This window comes from Girardinichthys multiradiatus, chromosome 19 (genome assembly GCF_021462225.1).
Source record: "Girardinichthys multiradiatus isolate DD_20200921_A chromosome 19, DD_fGirMul_XY1, whole genome shotgun sequence".
Taxonomy (NCBI): Eukaryota; Metazoa; Chordata; class Actinopteri; order Cyprinodontiformes; family Goodeidae; genus Girardinichthys; species Girardinichthys multiradiatus.
Window position 1 is genome coordinate 18,536,568 of NC_061811.1, and position 22,082 is coordinate 18,558,649.

General features: G+C 38.2%; 1 protein-coding gene and 1 long non-coding RNA gene across 8 annotated transcripts in view; both read left to right on the plus strand.

Annotated features, from left to right (window-relative positions):
* ldlrap1b (low density lipoprotein receptor adaptor protein 1b) overlaps nucleotides 1-8,203 on the plus strand; it is a 39,103-nt gene extending 30,900 nt beyond the window's left edge. The window contains exons 7-10 of one of the 2 annotated variants that reach the window (XM_047345055.1): nucleotides 2,755-2,888; nucleotides 3,219-3,253; nucleotides 5,690-5,721; nucleotides 6,976-8,203. In XM_047345055.1, the coding sequence (XP_047201011.1) occupies nucleotides 2,755-2,888; nucleotides 3,219-3,253; nucleotides 5,690-5,721; nucleotides 6,976-7,022 (248 nt within the window). In that variant the 3' untranslated portion in view covers nucleotides 7,023-8,203. The remainder of the gene's footprint in view (nucleotides 1-2,754; nucleotides 2,889-3,218; nucleotides 3,254-5,689; nucleotides 5,722-6,975) is intronic. The other variant, XM_047345054.1, reaches the window with a different exon arrangement.
* Nucleotides 8,204-8,716: 513 nt separating this feature from the next.
* LOC124855700 lies at nucleotides 8,717-13,055 on the plus strand. Of its 6 annotated transcripts, none has more exons than XR_007035122.1 (6): nucleotides 8,717-9,904; nucleotides 10,883-10,991; nucleotides 11,083-11,119; nucleotides 11,279-11,335; nucleotides 11,447-11,532; nucleotides 11,616-13,055. It is a non-coding gene; the product is annotated as an uncharacterized LOC124855700 (long non-coding RNA). The 6 variants fall into 6 exon arrangements; XR_007035124.1 differs by having other exon boundaries at nucleotides 8,717-9,411; nucleotides 9,778-9,904; nucleotides 10,860-10,991; nucleotides 11,279-11,532; XR_007035121.1 differs by having other exon boundaries at nucleotides 8,717-9,411; nucleotides 9,778-9,904; nucleotides 11,279-11,532.
* Nucleotides 13,056-22,082: the final 9,027 nt, after the last annotated feature.

The window sequence follows — 22,082 nt, forward strand, 5'->3', positions numbered from 1 at the left end:
TCTTGTTTCTGCATCTCTTGCCAGTGAATAAAGTTTACTTTGTGATTTTCCAAGTAGTGTTTACATTCGCAGACATTTTCCTTCACTCCATTATCTAAAATATAAAATTCTGAATATAAAATCCTTATTATTGAAGTGGTTATTATTCACCCTCATCTATAGTGGGGAGAACAAGTATTTGATATGCTGCTGATTTTGCAGGTTTTCCCACTTGCAAAGCATGTAGAAGTGTTTAATTTTTATCATAGGTACTCTTCAACTGTGAGTGACAGACTCTAAAACAAAAATCCAGAAAATAACATTGTGTGATTTTTAAGTAATTAATTTGCAGTTTATTGCATGACATCAGTATTTGATACATGAGAAAAACAAAACTTATATTTCATATAGAAACCTTTGTTTGCCATTGCAGATATCAAATGTTTCCTGAAGTTCTTGAAGAGGTTTGCACACATGGCAGCAGGGATTTTGGACCACTCCTCCATGTAGATCTTCTCCAACTCCTTCGTGTTTTGGGGCTGTTGCTTGGCAATACGAACTTTGAGCACCCTCCAAAGATTTTCGATTGGGTTCAGGTCTGGAGACTGGCTAGGCCACTCCAGGACCTTGAGATGCTTCTTATGGAGCCACTTCTTAGTTCCCATGGCTGTGTGCTTCGGGTTGTTATGCTGGAAGACCCAGCAACAACCTATCTTCAGTGCCTTTACTGAGGGAAGGAGGTTGTTGGTTAAGAAATCCCGATACATGGCCCCATCCATCCTCCCCTCAATAAAATGCAGTCGTCTTGTCCCTTTTGCAGAAAAACATCCTCAAAGAATGATGTCTCCAACTCCATGCTTCACGGCAGGGATGATGTTCTTGGGGTTGTACTCATCCTTCTTCTTCCTCTAAACATGGCGAGTGGAGTTTAGACCAAAAATATCTATTTTTGTCTCATCTGACATGACCTTCTCCCATTCCTCCTCTGGATCATCTAGATGGTCATTGGTAAACTTCAGACTGGCCTGGATATGCGCTGGCTTGAGCAGGGGGACCTCGCTGCAGGAATTTAATCCACGGTGTGTTAATAATAGTCTTCTTTGTGACTGTGGTCCCAGCTCTCTTCAGGTCATTGACCAGGTCCTGCCGTGTAGTTCTGGGATCATTCCTCACCTTCCTCATTAATCATTGATGCCCCGGGAGGTGAGATCTTGCATGGAGCTCCAGACCAAGGGAGATTGACCATCTTCTTGAACTTCTTCCATTTTCTTATAATTGCACCAACAGTTGGTGTCTTTTCGCCAAGCTGCTTGGCTATTTTTCTGCGGCCCATCCCTGCCTTGTGCAGGTCTACTATTTTATCCCTGATGTCCTTACAGCTCTCTGGTCTTGGCCGTTCTGGAGAGGTTGGAGTTTGTTTGATTGAGTGTGTGGACAGGTGTTGTTTATACTGATAACGAATTCAAACAGGTGCAGTTAATACAGGTAATGAGTGGAATACAGGAGGGCTTCTTAAAGAAGAATTAACAGGCCTGTGAGAGCCGGGATTCTTACTGGTTGTTTGGTGATCAGATACTTATGTTATGCAATAAAATGCTAACTAATTACTTAAAAATCACACAGTGTGATTTTCTGGATATTTTCTTTTAGATTCTCACAGTTGAAGAGTGCCTATGATAACAATTAAAGACTTCTAAATGCTTTGCAAGTGGAAAAACCTGCAAAATGGGCAATGTATCAAACACTTGTTCTCCCCAATGTATATATTTTTTTATTTATGCCCTTTATCTTTAATTGAACACATCAGAACCATCAGAATTTGTTTTTACCTCATTGATTTGATTTATAGAGAGAACCCACATATATATCTCCACTCATACAAAAATTCCAAAAGAATAATTTTGCAGCTTTTTGCCAAGTTTTAAGGTACCTTTGGTTTATTAAATGTTCTTTGGATTTCTTGCCTCAATGATTTTGAGGAATTTTCACAAAAAAACAACAAATATTTCCCAGATCACAAACTGCATTTAATGTAGGACTATCTAGTCCAGGTTTGTAATTTGAACTTGAGCTAATCTAAGGTGCTCCAGATGACAAACAAAGCTTTGAAATAATTACGAAGCCAAACTCCGCATTGTGTTATTTATTGATCTGGTAAAACACAACTTGGTTAAATGCTTCTCGAATGTCTGGAATGTTGGAAAAGCAAAAATCTAGAAGTTTTAGTTGGGAAAAGTGTGTAATTTGGTTAAATTTGTAATAACTGCTGCTGCACATCACTAAGAGCATGACTAGGATGGTCCCAATGAAGGATATTTGTGCATTACGGTCTAACAGGGTAAAATGACACTGTAAAGTTAAACATATCTGTTCCCATGAAGTCTTCCAGCAGTAGGTGTCTCCTCTGCGGATTAGCAGACATTCCTGCTGGGCAGATTGCCTCTCATATTGGATTTGGTTGGTGCGGATATTAAAGGAAAAAAAAAACCTGACCATGCATTAGCACTAAAACAAGATTAGTGTTGATGCACATTAATCATCTGGTACGCCATTACAAACCAATCCCATGACAGAGCAGAGACATCATGGAAGTCACACATGAAAGTCAGGAGGTTGCTTTCTGCAGCCCACAATCCACAGATAGTTCAGGTGATGAGTTGCATTGCTGGTTTAATGATTTTATACATGCCTGCCTCTGATATCTGCTCTATGGAGCAATTATATACTCTGGTTCTGATCATAGGGAGTAAACTGAACTTGTTTCTGTGTTTGCAGATGTAGCCACAGGGACTCTCCTGGAGTTCGCAGAGGGAGACAAAGCAGCGCAGGCCCACTCCGGAACAAAGCAGACCGAATCGGATCCCCTCACGGTGCATAATCATGCTGCAGAAAACAACAATACCGTTTGGGTAAGAGAAAAGCGGTGTCGGCCAACATGTCTCAGCTGCTCAGGCTCGATAAGACGGGTAGAGAAGAATGCCACATGGAAATACTGATTAAATGCTACCAAGTGATGTACTGTACTTGTTTTATTGAAAGGAGTGGGTACTATAGTTTTGCTGCAGCCACAGAGGTGGACAATAGCCTATTGAACAGAACCGGCCTTATCTTATGCATACATGGCAGAAGAACATGTGGGGCTTTTGATAACAGGGAAAGAAGGCAAGTTCTGCCTGTATGCATGTTTTCACAGGAAGACTTTATATTTCTCTAACATCTGTGTGTGTTGTGTCTGGCAGGAGCTGGAGGACGGTCTGGACGAGGCGTTTTCAAGGTAAGGAGAACTGTGAGATTTGGGGGTTTTGCTAAGAGTCAGGACTAACTGGGCACAAAGACTTCTATTCAGGGAGAGGCAGTGTTTGGTAAGGGCTTGTCTAATAAAATAGTAAAACGCAACTTCTCCCTCAGCTCAGTTCAAGTTCAGGAGGGTGGAGTGATAGGGGGAGGCTCAGTTGATAGGCTCTGGTTTATCTGGCACCATGCTGCTTTTGTAGGCTGCGTTTAAAGCCCACACTGGTTTTATATTAAATTGACAAGTTTCTTTCTGCTTTGAGAGACTGTTTGGTATTTTAATTTCAATCAAACAGAGAATAACCCTGAAGTAGCTGCAGGAAAGTGTCTTAAAGTGTTATTGTCACAGGATAACAGAAGATAAAAAGATTTAGTGTCAGTATTCAGATAATCCGATGGAAGACCCTGGGTTCACTCCTGTCAACTCCTCAGTTTAGTCTGTCTTTAATGAGCCCTCTGAGATGAGCTGTACTGTGCAGCTGCCCAGTTGCACTCTATTTGCTTTTAATATTAGTGCTTTTATTTCTTCTTATCTTGCTAAAGAGAATTGGATCCTCAGTAGTTATAATCTGAGTCTAAGAGCCCATTTCAAACCTGTTGTCAGATGATTATTGGTCTGCACACACTGTAATTGCACGTTAGCCTCCAGCTCTGTGATTAATGAGGATGCTCACAGTGTAAGCAGTGATGGAGCTGCACATTGGGGTGGCTTGCTGGACAGTGATTGTATTTGTTGGTGTGACGCTCAGATGGGAATAGAAGATTAAAAGCAGCTTGTGGCTCCACTAGTTTGATTTCTTTCCATTTTAACATGGCGGAGATTATTTAGAAGGAAACATTCTGTATCAAGCTCAGATGTTTGCATACTTCTCTGCAAATCCCTTCAGAAACTAATCCTGCTGCATTTTGAGCCTTTGCTGCCATCTGCTGGTTGATTTTGTGCATGTAGATTTGTTTAAAAACAAATTGTCTTACAAAGTATAAGCCTTAAACTTTCTCAGAGTTTCACATTAAAACCACAACCATCACTGTATTTTATTCTGATTTTAAATGATACACCAACACAAATAGAGCTGTGAGATGAAAGGAAATAAAGCTGTACTTTTACACATTTATTTAGGATTAAAAATCTGAAAAGAGTGGCAAGCCACCTTTTACTGCATTGACAGTTCCAAGACTTTTATTGTGTATCTCTACCAGCTTTGCAGATCTGAAAACTGACTTTTCACTTCACAAAATATCTGAAATTCACCCGGTCTGAATGCAGCCTGTCGCAAAAATCCAATTTGCATTTAGGTCTGGACTTTGACTTGGATCATTCTACCACATATGTTTTGATCTAAACCATTCCATTGTAGATCTGGCTGCACTTTCAGACTCATTGTCCTGCTAGAAGGTGAACCTGCACTCCAGACTCCAGAAGTCAATAGCAGCCTCTGACAGGTTTTCCTTCAGGATTGCCCTGTATTTAGTTTGATCCATCTCCTCATGAACTCTGACCAGGTTCTCTGTCGGTGTTGAAGAAAAGTGTCCTCACAGCATGATGCTGCCACCCTATGGTTTAGCATAAAGATGGTGTGTTAAGGGTGATGTGCAGTGTTTTTTTAAATTTTTTTTCTACGTATGGCAGTTTACTGGTAGGCCAAAAAGTTACATTTTTGTCTTATCTGACAAAAGCACCTTCTTTATGTTTTGCTGTTTTGCCTGTATGACTCGTGGAAACTGCTAACCAGACTTATCATGGTTTTCTTTTAACATCGCCTTCCAACAAAATTCTGCCATTTCTTTTCGGCCATGTCTTGGTAGTACAGCAGCCGTGCCCCACTCTAGCCATTTTTGGATGATGGATTAAACAGTGCGCTATTAGATGTTGTTTTATTACCTAACCCTTCTTCAAACTTGGCTGCCATGATGATGTTAGTTCATCAATATTTTCCAACCAACGTCCGTAGCCTCCACAGTGCACGCAGGATGAATCTGTGTGCTAATTAAATGGCTTCTAAAGGCAACTGGTTGCTGTGAAGTTTCGGTTGTAGTATCAGAGTAAAGGGCGCTAATTGGGTTTGGCTGATTTTTATTTGTAAAGATTTTTAAAACATGTATCCAGTTCATCGCATTTCACACGTATGGACTACTTTGTGTTGGTCTGTCACATAAAATCCCAATAAAAAATTCAGTTTCTGGTCGTGACAAAATAGGAAAACGTTAAAGGCGCACAAATACCTTACCAAGGCACTCTATTATAACAAAGAGTTGCATTTGAATTATTGTTAAACCTTTGGTTGTTGCCTTATTTAAATCTATAACAACAAAATCAAACTGAAAAATGCAACATTTTTTTACTTGATGATAAAGCAGTTCAGAGGAGTTGTAAGCTGAATTTTTGCTTGACTTGTGATGTGTCCTTTGCACCCCTCAGCCGCAGTCTGGATAGCTTTGAATCCTACTCAGGTAATGATAATCATGAATCATTCCCTCCTCATCAACACATCGTTCAAGCCTGCTCATCTGTGTTCAGCCAGAGAATTTTCAGCGTGTAGTTTTACGTTATTTTTGGGATAGTTTACACCTTTAACATGGTTAACTTGAACCTAAAGAAATGTTCCGTCACTGCGTCCATGTCTTCATCACCAATGTACGATCTTGTTTTCCTGCATCACATCTTTCACTTTTACACCTTTGACACTGAATGTTAAGTGTTGTGTGTTCACATGTAGTTCTAACAGATAAAATGAGCATTTTATGTGTTACAGTCTGATAAAATGAACTCTGCTGTGATTGGTTTGTTGAGGAAATCATTTTCACCTTTCACTGTGAATCCATCGTGAACAGAATGACCATTTTTACAATGCTGTGCAAAAGTCTCAAGTCTTTCATTCTTTCCTTATATTTTGCTTCCAAGCAGAGACTTTATTATAATCTTTTAAAGTGCTGCAGCCACCTTATTGTTTCTTTTTCTTCGTTGAGAAACTATTACAATAATCTAATCTCCTGAAAATGAAAACATGTTTTTCTTTGTTCAGTTTTGACAGGAAACCTTTTTCTGGCAATTTTGTAACTTGGTAGTTGGTTGATTTTGGGTTTGGATTAAATCCAAAATAAAATCAGTTTGTTGGACTTTCTGTTACTTAAAGTTTAGGTTTAAGTATTTGATGACACCAAGGTTTCTGTGTCTCTTTACAGTTTTAAGTGTTTTTGAGTCTAGTGCAGTGTTGGTCTCTAATATGGAGCAAAACAGTTACTTTTGTGTTTTGTGGATAAGCTAAAGAAATTTCTGACCGAAGCAGTCTTTGACATAGAGGGCTACTCTTATTCACTAATTTTTACGGAATGACACAATGTATTCCCACTATGATATCTAACATTTCAGTCAGTTTACCACGGTACCTATAAGTCCCTCCCAGATGTTTCAAGTCTATCAGTCAGTGTTATGATCAAGAGTGTCAAATGCAGCACACAGATCAGGTAATATCAACACACAGGATTTTGTTGGGACTCGTATTATGTAATAGTTTTACAGGTGCAGTCTCAGAAGATTGCAAGCTGTGGTTCATTGGAAGCCAAATATAATTAGATTACGGATAATAAAAAAAACCTCTTTACTGTACATTTTATGCACACCTTAAGTAGACACTGTACCTGCTGCTTTACATGCGATTAAAGTTATTTAAAAAAAATGTCTTGTTTTATTTTTTTTTGTTGCAGACTCGCTGAGTCTCGCACTAACCCCCAGGTCCTGGACATTGGGGTAAACCCTCAGGACTTGAACAACGAAGAGTGCCTCTCCCAGGGCAAATGGGACCAAGATGAGACAGACTCAGCTGGACAAAAAGACACGTTTGAGTTCTAACGTGAAGCCTCTGCCAAGAAGAAGGAGGAGGAGGAGGAGAAGGGAAAAGAGGAAGTAAAATGGTGGTACAGCAAATGCAGATCTGGAAGGTTTCCCACCTTCTTCCTGCTGCCATGTCCTCTAACCGTCTCAATCCTGTGGATCTCTGATGCTTCTGAATTCACACGAGCAGAGAAGGACAACATGAGCTGACTGCTCACACAACAGGCCAAAGCAATACAAACCAGTTCACCCCTTTATTGTTTTTAATGAAAATAACATGCAGACACTTCATGCTTGGTTACAGTCAGTGTGTTTGTGTCTATCCATTCACTATCATTTATATGTATGTGTACACTGTGCTACAGAGAGCGTGTGAGAGCTGTTGCGAGGTCAACAAGTGGGGTTTTGTTTTTTCACAGATCAGATGCTAACTCACCGGTTCCATACTGGGTTCAGCAGTAAAGTTACTACCTATTTGTCTGTCACAACTCCAGCGTTTTGATGGACAAGAAAAGCTTTAAAAAATGTGTGTGTGTGTCAGAACAAAGTGACAATCCTATTTGTATCTATTGCAAAAACTATTTTTGCACTCCCCATTCATCTTTAAAAGCACAGAATTCATATAAAAGAATTTCATGTCAAATATCAAAATCATTTATGCTTTCACACTTATCGGAGCTTGTAAAAAACGACTCTGACTTGTCAAACTAAAGGTGTGTTGATGTTTGACTGATATGCTGATGAAATTGTTGTGTCACACGATTTATGAACGGCAACTGTAAATGCATACAACTCGTAATTTTCACTCAGGCTTAAGGCTTTAATAAGACAAAGGAGCTAGCTATCGGTTTCTTGTACTGATGGGGTCTCATTTGTTCAGTTGAACCCTTAGATTCAGACTTGTTAAACAGATCATTACTTAACAGGAAAAAGAGCTTTTATTGGCTCTCACACACCATCTGTCAAATTATGTTACAGTGACGTTCAAAGTTTACTATTTTTGACTTTTTCCCCACATGGACAGTTCCCAGTGTTATTTTTGGTGTTTGTTCTACATTAATTTAAATGCCATAAATTTTAATAAAAATATAATTATCTTTCTATCTGTGTGTAATGTTTTTTTTCTTATTTTAGGAAAAAGAAAATTTAAATAATCAGAACATAAAAAATGTAATATAACACGAGGTAGTTTGCCCACAGAATATTTATACATATTATTAATTTGTCAATTATTTTAAACTTTAGATTGTTGGCAAGATAATTTAAATAAATAAAGGTGCTGGGATCCGCAGCTCAGGTAGGATAATCTGTTGCATGCATTTGGCCGCTAGTTTGCCTTTAATGGGAACCGTCAATATTTGTAGGGATATATCCCCTATCTCAAACAAACAAAAAAGGCAAACTAGCAGTCTCTCCTTGCTTATGTCTTCATCGATTTTTGTCTTTATTGGAACATGATTAAAATGTTTCGTTAGGACACTGTTTCCTATAGCTGTAGTTTTAATCGTTTTCTGTATTGCGCAATGCCCTGTGTATTTTTATGTTTCTTAGCTTTAAAATATCTGCTTTGAACTGTCTACCTAAAGAGACTGTGTATAAATTGTTTAAGTTTTGTTAGAGTATGGACAGATTAAACCAGATATGGTCTCTTAGCTGAGCAATATATAAGGAGTCAAAAGTGTGGAGTCTGTATGATCTTTTCTGGAGGATCCGTCATACATTTGCATCTTGTTTCTGTCTTTAATCCCCCAATTTAACTTGTCATATATCATTCTTCCTGCTGTGTGTCTTATCAAACACTAGGTGGCAGCCTCATTACATTAGTGGCACAGAAGTACAACTACACCTGGTTTAACTGCACAGTTCCATGAAATATTCATAAAATTGTTAAATTATAAGTTATGAATAATTAATAGCAAAAAAAAAATGTCTTCTCGGTTAATGCTATTTTGGAGGATAAAAACCATCCTGGTTTATGTTTCCTGACCTCTGCATAACTCATCATCACATGACCTTAGCTTAGTTCCTAGTTCATTGAAATCTTGCATCAGCGCGGAAAATCTCTTTAAAAAGGTTTCATCCATCAGTTGTTTATAACAGGCACGATTTAGATTGACAAACTTTAAAATATGTGATTTCGAGGGTCATTTTCTGCATGTTAAAACAAGCGTGTTGGTATTTTTAAAATTAAGCGGTGCCACTGGTTTCCGGTTGAGGACGTCAGCCCAGTCCATCATTTGGCGGGTAACAAAGGAGCAGCGTGCAGGCGATGTGGGAACAACGGAAAACTATAATTTGGCGGTGGTGTTGTACGTAGTATATTTTTAACTGGTTATGTTTTTAAGGTTTTGAACGGCTCGATGATGAAGAAATGATGTCAGTAGGGCACAGATTGTTTTTTTTTTTTGTTTTTTTTTATCTCTCTTGTAATCTGTTCAGAGTAATGGCGTCAAACCATTTGCCGGTCATTCACCCAGCAATAATGTTATAGGTAACACAAGGGAAGCAGTTTATCATTGTTGTATTGTTATTTATCAGATTTAACTTAGGCATTAAAGTTTGTGTGAGGCAAGTTTACATGTAAAAGTCTAATATGTAGTCTAACAAGTATTTAACGTCATGATTTGTATCTATAGTGTTATTATTTTTAACAGGTTTTCTAACTTTATTTTAAGTAACGCTGTACACCTTGACTGCAAGGCCACCAGCAATGGTAACCGGATGCTTTACGGCGTATCGAACTGATCTCATCCCTTAGACTTCAAGGGAGCTCAGTGTGACTACTGGTGGAACGATGGAAATGTAAGTTTTTACCCAGAAAAATCTACATTCTTGCAGACATGTTCACAAGTCTTTTTTCCCAAGTCAAGGCTCAGGTATTTTTCCCTTCGCCCAAACCGAGTCTTAAGTCTCTAATGACTGAAGTAAACATGTTGTCATTAAATGCATACCATCTAGTCGGCCCATAACACTACAATACCGTAGTTTGTCTTTAGGCCTAATTAAACTCATGAACAGTTGTGTGGTTTTATAGCATTTAATTCAACATGCAAAAAACTATTGTGAGCTGCTGCAAATCATTTTTAAAACTGATCAAGCATAATATTTACCACTTTAGGAATGTAAATATCAGAAAGAAATGAACACCTGCTAACCTGACCTGCTGTCAAAGTTCAGATCTGGAGCTTACAATCTGCGTACCTTTACTGGTCATTGCATGAGATGGTGATTGTTAATGAGACTCGAGTCTCAGTCCACGAGTCTTAATTCTAAAGTCTTTCTTTTGGCAACGTAGCTGCCAGCTGAGTCCGAGTCTTAAACTCTAGTCCCGCATCTCTGCCTTCTTGGTTTCCTTTGTTTTACAGTACAATGCACAGGTGGATCTCAATAAATTAGAATTTCAATGAAAAGTTGGTTTATTTCAGCAATTCTATTAAAACAAACTCAAAGTTTCATTACAAACAGTGATCTATTTCTAGTGTTTCTTTTGGTTAGTTTTGGCTCTCAGGTTAGAATATTGTAAGAGCAATAATTAAAGAAAGAAATGTCCACATACTGAAAGGAATGACCCTGAGTTTTACCCTTTGAGATGAACTCCTGAAATTACTTTTCAATGCTGCCCCAGGACGTGCTGTGTGATTGGTTATTGGCTTGGAATGCAGGTGTTTCTGATTGTAAATATTGTTAAGTTGACCTTACTTTGTATTTGGGTCCAGTAGAATGCACTGATCTTTTTCTGTTGGTATTTTGACTTAAGATCATGCTTGCAACCAATTTCAGCAACAACAAAAGTACACTGGTGATGAGTCACAGCTTTGACACTCTGGAGGTCTCTGGATGCCTTTCAAAGGTCTCCTGGATTCAACAGTGCTGGTTACACTGGTTACAGGTATCACATTTCTGACATGGGGGGTTATGAAATCACACCATATTTCTACTTCCTCCTCCTGGTAACACTAATCTCTGTTTATTTCCCTCAGATGAGGGGCCTGATATATTATGAAGCGAACTGTAGCAGTGAGTATCTTCTGCTGGCAGTTTTTCCTTTAAGGCCTCTTAATGTTGCAGGTTTTTCTTTACAAGTTTTTTCAGAATGTCCGTATTTTTTTTTTCCTTGAATGATTCAGAATTTACTTTTATTCAGTTTTTCTCTGATAAAAATGTCTCATTTTTCAGCAACATGTGTCAGCAAGGACTTGCTTCATGAAGACAACACTACCCCTAAAGATGAAGGTGAAACACTGAATTTATTTCTCATCATATGGTGCTTGATGACAGAGAGTAGGAAAAGGAACTGTGTGAGATGTTCAAATTATGTGATGCTATCTGTTGCTAAATGGACAGTCACACTTTGGGAATGGAGCTATTATTGGATCCCTGGGACTGGTAGTACCGATCATTTACCTGGTCTACAAATTCAGAAAACACAGGTATGTTTTTTACTCCCCATAACCTCCAATTGTCACATGGGGATTCTGACAATGCTGAGTCTATGCTTGGTTTGGATTGACAGGATGCTTAGCTGCAGCCTCTCTGGACGTCAGTACAGCAATGTGTAACAGGAAAATCATCTTCCAGGACAATCCAACGTGTAGAAGGGAGGATTTCTGCTCAAAGAGTTTTCCTGATTTCCTTTGTGTCCATTTTCCACTAGATATTTCTTCTGCATTATTACTATAGATGAAATCATGAAACTTTAAATGATTTATGGACTAATAGCTGACATAGTTGTCTACACTCCTTAGCTACAACCTAAACTACTGTCTGTTACCAACTACTACTATCTGCACACTACTACTGTTAGTAAACACTCCCCTATATGTATTTATGCTTTTTTATTACCAGGCTTTCCTGTTATAACTACATACATTGATTAGATGTTTTAAAACAATATTTACCTTAAAATAACTTTTTTTTAGCAAGCAAAGCCATAAGTTATGTGCCATTTATTTGAGAAATAGGATTTCTCCAATTTAAACAACAAAGGTTCCCATCTTGTCCTTTATTTGTTTTGAAATTGGATCTTCGACCACAAATGCCAGATTTGTTTTGCACACAGATCACTATTAATGTTTCATATTTAATTAGCTTGTCCACCTTGATGTTTTAGAGGCTGTGGAAGCCTCTTTGCTGCACCAGTGTGTGCCCTCTGAGAGCCATTGGCAGTGTTGTAGTTTCCCCAGGTCCCCTCTGAACTCCCCCCTCCTTCAGCTGGAACTAACACTTAAAGCTGTGGAAGCTTGGAGACCAAGTAAAACACCAAGGAATGTTCCTTCAGCGTCCTGCAGCATTATGACTTATGTTATTAAATTATATATTGTGTATATAACCTATTCACTTAAAAGTAATAGCTGATATTATTGATAGCTGTTAATATAACACAAGATAAAAGCATTAATTATGATTATATAGTATGACGTACATACAGGAGGCTTGTATGTGCAGTGATGGTACTGTCCTCATTGCATTCATTCTAGTGTAATGAGATCATGTCCACTCATTTTTTATCACTGTATCACCTTTCATAAACCTCTCTTTATTCTCATTTTTATTATATCTTATTAAATAATCATGCTGTTAGACAAAAAGTGTCTGTGCTTTGTAGTAGCCAGTGTACAGTTCGGGTTAAAAGCTTGCTTCACTCATCATCTTTGCTTTTTATTAGATTTTGGTAGAATGGTTACATAACCATAAATGTCCATTTTAAAATAAGTACCGGATGAACAAGTTTAAATTTATCATGACTTTTCACTGATTCACACATGGTCAAATAGGCAGTTATATTCAATAAATTTGAATGTTCTGATGCAGCTTGTTTGTCAGATTTAAAGTAACAGGTTTCATTAAGCCCACATTTCTGTATTGAATGCTTTTTTTTTTATTGATCTGGTGTAATCTAATCTTAAATGTTTTTCTTTAGCTGTAAGTACAACATAAAGGCCTGAAAGCATCAGTCTGTGTGTAATTTTTGTACTTTTCAACAATTGAATATCAAATTCAAGTATATGAATACACACTAATATTTTGTTAATCCATATCATGATGCTACTACCACCATGTTTGACAGTGCCATGTTATTAGGTTTGAAAGCTCCAAACATATATCTTCTATACTGTTTATTCCATAGTGGGTCGCGGGGGAGCTGGTGTCTATCTAGCAGTCAACAGGCGAGAGGCAGAGTACACACTGGATAGGTTACCAATCCATCGCAGGGCAACACAGACATACAGGACAAACAACCATGCACACACTCATTCACACCTAAGGGCAATTTAGAGACACCAGTTAACCGAACAGTCATGTTTTTGGACTGTGGGAGAAAGCCCATGCATGCATGGAAAAAACATGCAAACTCCATGCAGAAAGACCCCCGGCCAGAAGTCAAACCCAGGACTTTCTTGCTGCAAGGCAACAGTGTTGCCAATTGCTCCATCGTGCAGCCCCTACATAGTTCTTATGTTTTTATTTTGTTGAGTGTTGTGTGCGATCTAAACAGAAGAGTGGACACACTATATATACAGTACAGACCAAAAGTTTGAACACACCTCATTCAAAGAATTTTCTTTATTTTCATGACTATGAATATTGTAGCTTCACAATGAAGGCATCAAAACTATGAATTAACACGTGAAATTATATACTGAACAAAAAAGTATGAAACAACTGAAAATATGTCTTATATTCTAGGTTCTTCAAAGTAGCCACCTTTAGCTTTGATTACTGCTCCGCACATTCTTGGCATTCAGTTGATGAGCTTCAAGAGGTAGTCACCTGAAATAGTTTTCACTTCACAGGTGTGCCCTGTCAGGTTTAAAGAGTGAGATGTCAAGCCTTATAAATGGGGTTGGGACCATCAGTTGTGTTGTGCAGGAGGTGACACAGCTGATAGTCCTACTGAATAGACTGTTAGAATTTGTATTATGGCAAAAAAAAAAGCAGCTTTGAAAGTGTCCCCAAGTGCAGTCGCAAAAACCATCAAGCGCTATAAAGAAACTGGCTCACATGAGGACCTCCCCAGGAAAGGAAGACCAAGAATCACCTCTGCTGCGGACGATAAGTTCATCCGAGTCACCAGCCTCAGAAATCACAGGTTAACAGCAGCTCAGATTAGAGAACAGGTCAATGCCACACAGAGTTCTAGCAGCTGAAACATCTCTAGAACAACTGTTAAGAGGAGACTGTGTGAATCAGGCCTTCATGGTAAAATAGCTGCTAGGAAACCACTGCTGAGGACAGGCAACAAGCAGAAGAGACGTGTTTGGGCTAAAGAACACAAGGAATGGACATTAGACCAGTGGAAATCTGTGCTTTGGTTTGATGAGTCCAAGTTTGAGATCTTTGGTTCCAACCACCGTGTCTTTGTGCGGCGCAGAAGAGGTGAACGGATGGACTCTACATGCCTGGTTCCCACCGTGAAGCATGGAGCAGGAGGTGTGATGGTGTGGGGGTGCTTTGCTGGTGACACTGTTGGGAATTTATTCAAAATTGAAGGCATACTGAACCAGCATGGCTACCGCAGCATCTTGCAGCGGCATGCTATTCCATCCGGTTTGCGTTTAGTTGGACCATCATTTATTTTTCAACAGGACAATGACCCCAAACACACCTCCAGGCTGTGTAAGGGCTATTTGACCAAGAAGGAGAGTGATGGGGTGTTGCGCCAGATGACCTGGCCTCTACAGTCACCGGACCTGAACCCAATCAAGATGGTTTGGGGTGAGTTGGACCGCAGAGTGAAGGCAAAAGGGCCAACAAGTGCTAAGCATCTCTGGGAACTCCTTCAAGACTGTTGGAAAACCATTTCAGGTGACTACCTCTTGAAGCTCATCAACAGAATGCCAAGAGTGTTCAGAGCAGTAATCAAAGCAAAAGGTGGATACTTTGAAGAACCTAGAATATAAGACATATTTTCAGTTGTTTCACACTTTTTTGTTCAGTATATAATTCCACATGTGTTAATTCATAGTTTTGATGCCTTCAGTGTGAAGCTACAATATTCATAGTCATGAAAATAAAGAAAACTCTTTGAATGAGGTGTGTTCAAACTTTTGGTCTGTACTGTGTATATATATATATATATATATCAACTACTACAAATTGAGATTTTGGATAAATGTCTGAAAGCCAATTTGAGGGAAATGTGTGTTTTGCTTATTGAAGAATCTCCTGATTTGGCTTCAGGTGTTCTTGCCAGTTGCTGCAAGCAGTTTGACATTTGAACAGCAGAAAGTTCTAATGTTGCACTGCAGATTCACAACTTACTGCAGAATCTTCAGTGGCAAAGTTAAACAGCAGTAAAATTAACTGTTGAAAACATACTAGCTGGGTCCTGAGGCGTTCCGCCAATGTCTTCGTACTTCGAAGAAAGCTGAAAATCAGACACATCTTGAGTTTTTGTGCAGGATTTGAGGGCACATTTTATACGTTGGTGTTCTGCATTAAATGTGGACAACATTCAGAAACTGTGTAATTTGATTGTATTGGAGTAATTAAAAAAAATCCATACCTGAAAGCCTTGCTACTTACATCAATGATCCAAAAATAAAACCTCCTCCTGAAGCAGCTGCATTAGCTGATGGTCATGTTTTAACACACAAGCACAGTTTTGGAGATTTACAAGCTTACAATGCTATTCTTGGAGACAAGGCAGGGCCCATTTCTTCTGGGAATAAGAACCCCAGATAAAGTCTGTAATTTTGTCTTAAAGGATATTGGGAAGCTGACCATTTTGCTTTAAAGGCACAATCTAAGCATGGTGGTGTAGGAGTAGAGAGAACAATGTGTAAAGTGGCTTCCTCTTTGCTTAGGTCAGTCTATAGACTTCTGTATTTTGAGTGTACTTTGTAAATGTTAAAAGTATAAAGATAAAATTATTTCATATTGGAATCATGAATGAAATATATTTTTTTTCATGTAACTTAAACCTTCTGGGGATGGAACCCTGTTTTTGTGGAGATTGGTGTGATGGACTCTAGTGGCTGTTTTGTCTTTGCAGGTCCAATACTCCTGATTGGGAGTACTGTACTGTAGTGTTTATTGGCTATTTTTGCTTGTTTAGGATAAATATAATCACAATCAGAACTTATAAAATATTTGATCAAATTGAATAAAGAAAATACTTCATTTGTATTCTTGGAGGTAGTAATGAGGGAGATCCCACTGAATGTCACAGGTGCTGATTAAGTGATTTTTATGCCCAGTCCTCCAGTTTAATTTCTCACATCAGATCCTGTTTCACTCATTTTATGACTTTAAATAACTACTAGATAGCAGCTATAGCACATTAAAATGCCATTATGCTACTGCTCTTACACACACATCGGTACATTAAGCACCCAAAGCTGTGTACAAGTGTGTGAAATATGCATAAAATAAGTTAATATAACAATCTAAACCATTTAATGAACTATAATAACTGAATATGAAAATGTACATTATGATTGTTTTAATTGGTCCTAATATAGTAAATATAAACATTTGAATCATTTTTAAAAAAACATTCTAATTCATTTTTACAGATCTGTGCAAAACCTGTACGATTGTATAATCAAAGGCAGCAGCGGCCACAGCGTTTGGATGTTGCTGAAACCTTGCATCATAAATCAGCAACCTACCAAAATAAAATAAAAGCGGTTAATCGCCATATTCTAAACGGGCAGAACACTTATAGAGAGCTGCATGATTCGGATAATGCCCTAAATTGTTCTTTATATTATAAACTTTAGCACTATGAACAGGAGTGTTTAAGCTGAAGGGTATTTTTTCGGGTGCAACATGTGTGCAGAATTAAACATCACATGTGTGATTTATTTTGAAATAAAAAAAAAAATTAAAAAAAGAAAAAACAGGAAGCCTTGAAGCCTTAAAGACCTTAAAGCCAGAGGTGCACTCAAAGAAAGACCGCAAGACATGATGAAGGCAAGGAAGAAAGCAGCGTTATTCCTATGCGGTAAAATTTGACAAAGTTGTTTATTTTTAAGTTTTTTAAACTGCGTGACAGTGAATAAATATTGCCGCAGATTTAACGATTTTGTTTGTTTAAATCTCAGAGATTTTTTTTACATAATCAGGTGTGACTCGCTGAGCAGAGATTACCGTTTACTCATGTGAAGTGTACTACACATTCCGTAGTAGTGTAGTACTTAATTGCTTTATTTGAACCAATTAATTGAACGGCGTAACTTCGCATAACTTTGCATTTTATGTATCCAAATAAGAAACCAACCCTCCGAAGAGGCTTGAAAAACAATTAGACCTTGTATGTTGCATTTTTACTTACATTTGTTGCGTTTCATATCTTCTATTCCTAGCATTCATTTTCCATCTCTGCCACGCTGTGGATCTGAGGTGCACCGTCAAAAGAAACCGAACCTTGATGGTTTACACCATCGAGGTTCAGTCTTACGCTTCAGATTTCCAGTCAGTCAGGTGTGATTACTCATGGAGCAATGAAACAGTAAGTTAAAATTTCCCTTTTCCTTTTAAAACCAACAGTTGTTTACTTTTTTCTGCTTTGAAGGCTCAATCAAACGTGATGCGTTTATTGTTTCTGTTATACCTTACATTTCATTTAAATGCACGTCTAAATTTGGCTGGACTGGGGAGCCAGATAAAATGGCAACACCAGCCTATGAACGTCTCAGTTTGGGCTGAACCAATCACATCTCCAGACTCCTAACCCAGCATACGCTTTGCTGCTTGCGCACATCCACATTTTTGCAAATGTGCTGCTGTAGCGCAACTCGTGTCAATCAGGAAGTCCAGCAAGGTAAAGTCTGAAAGACTGTCCGTTTTTCAAACATATGTACGGCTAAATATAAACCTAGATGGGATATTCATTGCTAAATGTTTCATAGGTTTGTGAAAAAAGGTTTTAAAGTTACACTCACGAGGTCAGGCGTTGTAGAGATTTGCAGCGGGAATTTCCTCTATTTATCTGCAACGCCGTTTGCGGTCAAAACATCTCAGGCGAAGGTATTAAAGACAAGAGGACGTCCGTCTTCTCGTCTCAACAGCCGAGCAAAAGCGAAATATCTCTGAGGAAGAAGGGCGCAGCACGGAGGGCGAAAAGAGGAAGGTTGGCGCAGGAAAAAAGGAGAAATCCGCAGGCAAATGCTGCCATGTGTGCAAAACTTACAAATATTCATGTGATAGTTTGGACTTCTAGAACAGCAGACGTTTAAGAGCAACACGGAGTTGATGAAGAGGAGAGGCAGAGTGAAGGCAGAGCAGTTAACGACGTGGTTACATAAGCAGAACAGTGAGGTAGGCAGTCAGTGTTTTAGTTGGCTTCTTTACTGAGCCACAATGTGGCTTTTAGGTCATATAAATTACAAAATACAAACACGCTCCGTTTAGAGAGATCAGTTACCCTAACGGCCATGTTTGTGGACTGCAAGATGAAAGTACTCAGAGGCCATGATGTTGTTTTTCTATTAAAAATGCAATTTTTATTATGAATTCTGTTTTTTTTTTTTTTTTTACACCTACATCCATTGTTTATACCCGCTTGTCCGTGCAGAATCGTGGGGGGAGCTTGTGCCTATCTCAAGCGGTCACAGGGTGAGAGGCGGGGTACACCTGTACAGGTCGCCAGTCCATCAAAGAGCAACACAGAAACACACAGGACACCCATGTGCCCACACACTTACACCAGAGGGCAATTTAGATAGACCAATTAACATAACAGTTATGTTTTTGGACTGCGGGAGGAAGACGGACAAATCCAACCTGAACTGGACAATTCTACTCTGAATAAAGATTCTCTAAAATACAAACTGAAATTGGTAAAAACTTTATTTAATTCTATTCCTTTGAGGTTGCAGATGAGGGGGCTCACCCAGGGTGGCATTTATTGCAGAATCGCCACTGTTGACTGGTTTACATGAGCAGGAAATTGCATCATTACAAACTTCTGCATGAATAATCTTTTTCTATTTGTATTTTGACTTCAGACCATGCTTGCAAACGACTTGGAAAAACATGCGGCAGTGTCAACCAAAAGCCTCCACACTCTAGAGACTTCTGATTGCCATACCTATATTTTCTGGATGCTGCAGTGCTGGTCAAAGGTATAAATCCTTTAAAAAGATGAAAACAATCTTGCATATTTAAACATTTAATTAAAAACCACAGACTTTTTTTTAACAGACACTCAAGAAATTTGCTGTTTTCAGTGATTTGTTTAAATATGCATGATTTTTTTCAATCTTTTTAAAGATACAGGTTAACTTTTAAATTAATCTGCAGACAAAAACATGCTCTCTTGTTGGTTTTTCTCAGGGGACGGGACTGATAGATTATGCAGCTAACTGTAGCAGTGAGTATCATTTGCTGATAATAATTTCCTCTAAACAACCTGAACTTGTTTTTTATATATGTATTTATACAAGTTGTTTTCTGATCCTCTGTACTTTTTTTCCTGTGATTTAACCTCAAGTAGATCCTGAATTTCTTTTTATTCAGTGTTTTATATGAAAATGTCTTCTTTTTCAGTAACATGTGCTGACTTGCTTCAAGGAGGTAAGCCTAAAGGTGAGGTTGAAGCAGACTGTTGAATTTACATGACCACTAATCCAAACCATTAATGGGTCTTATAGAAGTGTGTACATTAACATAAAATAGTAAAATGCTTCAAAAGTAACCATGCTAAATGAACCCTTGAATATTAAATGTTTAGCCAATAATATCTGTTGATAGATGGAGAGTCAAACACCTGGATTAATGCTGTCATTGGAATCTCGGTTCTGCTGGGGCTGGTGGGACTCATTTTCCTGCTCTACAAATTCAAAGAAAGCATTTGCAGGTTTGTTTCTTTTTTCCTCCATAACCTCCTTTTTATAAAAATAAATTTACCCAGATTCTGACAATACTGAAACAATGCTCTGTTTTCATTGACAGGATATTGAGCTCTGTTAGATGTTTGTAAACATCTGTGCCAAAGGAAGATAATCCAGAACACCTTAATGCGTTGGAGGGTGAAAAGATAGCTGATGCACTTGCAGTATTTGTAGTTAAAAAAAAACCATCTCAGACTGCTTTTGCTTGTTGCGTTTAAGAGTTTTCTGCTACAAACCATATTTTAGCTCAACATTGTTGCCTATTAGTAACAGCAGCATCCTGCCAGGTGGGATATGATCAATGGATTTAATCAAAACCAGTGTCTGCAGTTTAATACAACGCAAAATACTGCCTTTTACCAACCACCTGCGTATCACTGCTGGTACAAAACTCTTTTATGTGGTGTTGCTTTTGTTTCCTGAAGTGATGTTTTTGTTATTGATAATCATGTACATTCAGATGATGTCTCAAGTGACTGATCAATTTAAAGGACAAAGGTGTCATTTTTACCTCTACTTATGAATTCAGATAGACTTCAGACACTATTAATGTTTTAAATTTAATTAGCTTCTCGGCCTTAATCCCACCCTGCGATGAGATGTGAAGTATTGGTGCGCAGGTAAATTGTTTTAGAGGCTGTGGAAGCCGCTTTGCTGCACCAGTGTGTGCACTCTGAGAGACATTAGCAGTGTTGTAGCCTCCCCAGGTCCCTCTGAACTCCCCCCTCCATACTGCTGGAACTAACACTTAAAGCTGTGGAAGCTTGGAGACCAAGTAATGTAACACCAGGGAGTGTTCCTTCAGCGTCCTGCAGCATTATGACTTATGTTATTAAATTATGTATCGTGTGTATACACTATACACAGTGTTGCTGTATAGGGGGGAAAAGGCGGGACAATTCCAAGAGCCCCTGACTGACAGGGGGCCCAAAAATAGGTCAAGATTAATAAAAGTAATCAAGCATAGCAATACAAATATAATAAAGTTAATTATGTTATTGTTTTTACTTGTTTTTGGCAGTAAATTCTCTTAAATGTTCCTACTGCCAGATGAATATGTGAACCTCCATACTGACTGACTGATTCCCACAAGTTCTTTGTTCTGAGCTTGTTAAAAAAGTCTGCTGTTTTCACTATTTTGAGATGATGATAATATATTTTTATTTATTTTAATTGAAAAGATAAAGATAATAGTTTTATAAATGTTATACACTTAAATGTATGTATTTATTTTTTTATCATGGGCCCCAAGAGCCCTGGCTGCACCCCTGCCTATACACATTAAATAGATATTATTGATAGCTGTTAATATAACACTGCACGATATGAACATTAATTATGATTATATAGTATAAGCTATTATACATACAGGAGGTTTGGATGTTTGGTAACTGTATTGTACTGTTTGGATTCATTCCAGTGTCTTGAGATCATGTCCGCTCACTGTTTGTACTTCTATTACTGTAATACCTTTCATAAGCTGTACTGTTACTGTTTACTACCATAGTATTCTTATTGGCTTAATAAATCCTAGTGGTTGTCATCATAAGATGTCTGTGACCTGTTTTTGCAAATGTCTGCAATATTTTTGGGGGGGTGGAATGAATGCAAAACAAATCCAGGGTATTTTAAAACAAAACCTAGAGGCACAAGTTTGTATGTTTTGTGGATTTTCTGAGAATGACACAAGGTCAGAATTATACATGCAGGTTCAAATCTATATAAACACCCACTGATAATTAGTTAAATGTCCCTTGGAACCATCGGCAATCTCCTGGACCACTTATTTTAGTAGGAGTGGTGTCAGTTCACTTACTATTTACAATGTCACTATTTACTTTATTCATTTAATAACCCAGTTTGTACTTTGTTTTCCAAATTTGACTTATTTTAACCAAAATTGTAATCCTTAGATGAAAGGAAATTGCACCAACTATCAAACTAGGTGGGGGTAGGCTCATATTAAGCTTTGTTTCCCATTTAGTACTACTGGTGTATTACATAAAAAAGAACTACCTCCAAATTCTTCACCTCAAATTAACAACTGGATAATGATCCCAGTTACTCAGAAAAATAAACAAAAATAGATAAATCAGTGTACCACTAAGCTTCTGGATCTGCTTTCCCAAACCCTTGACGAC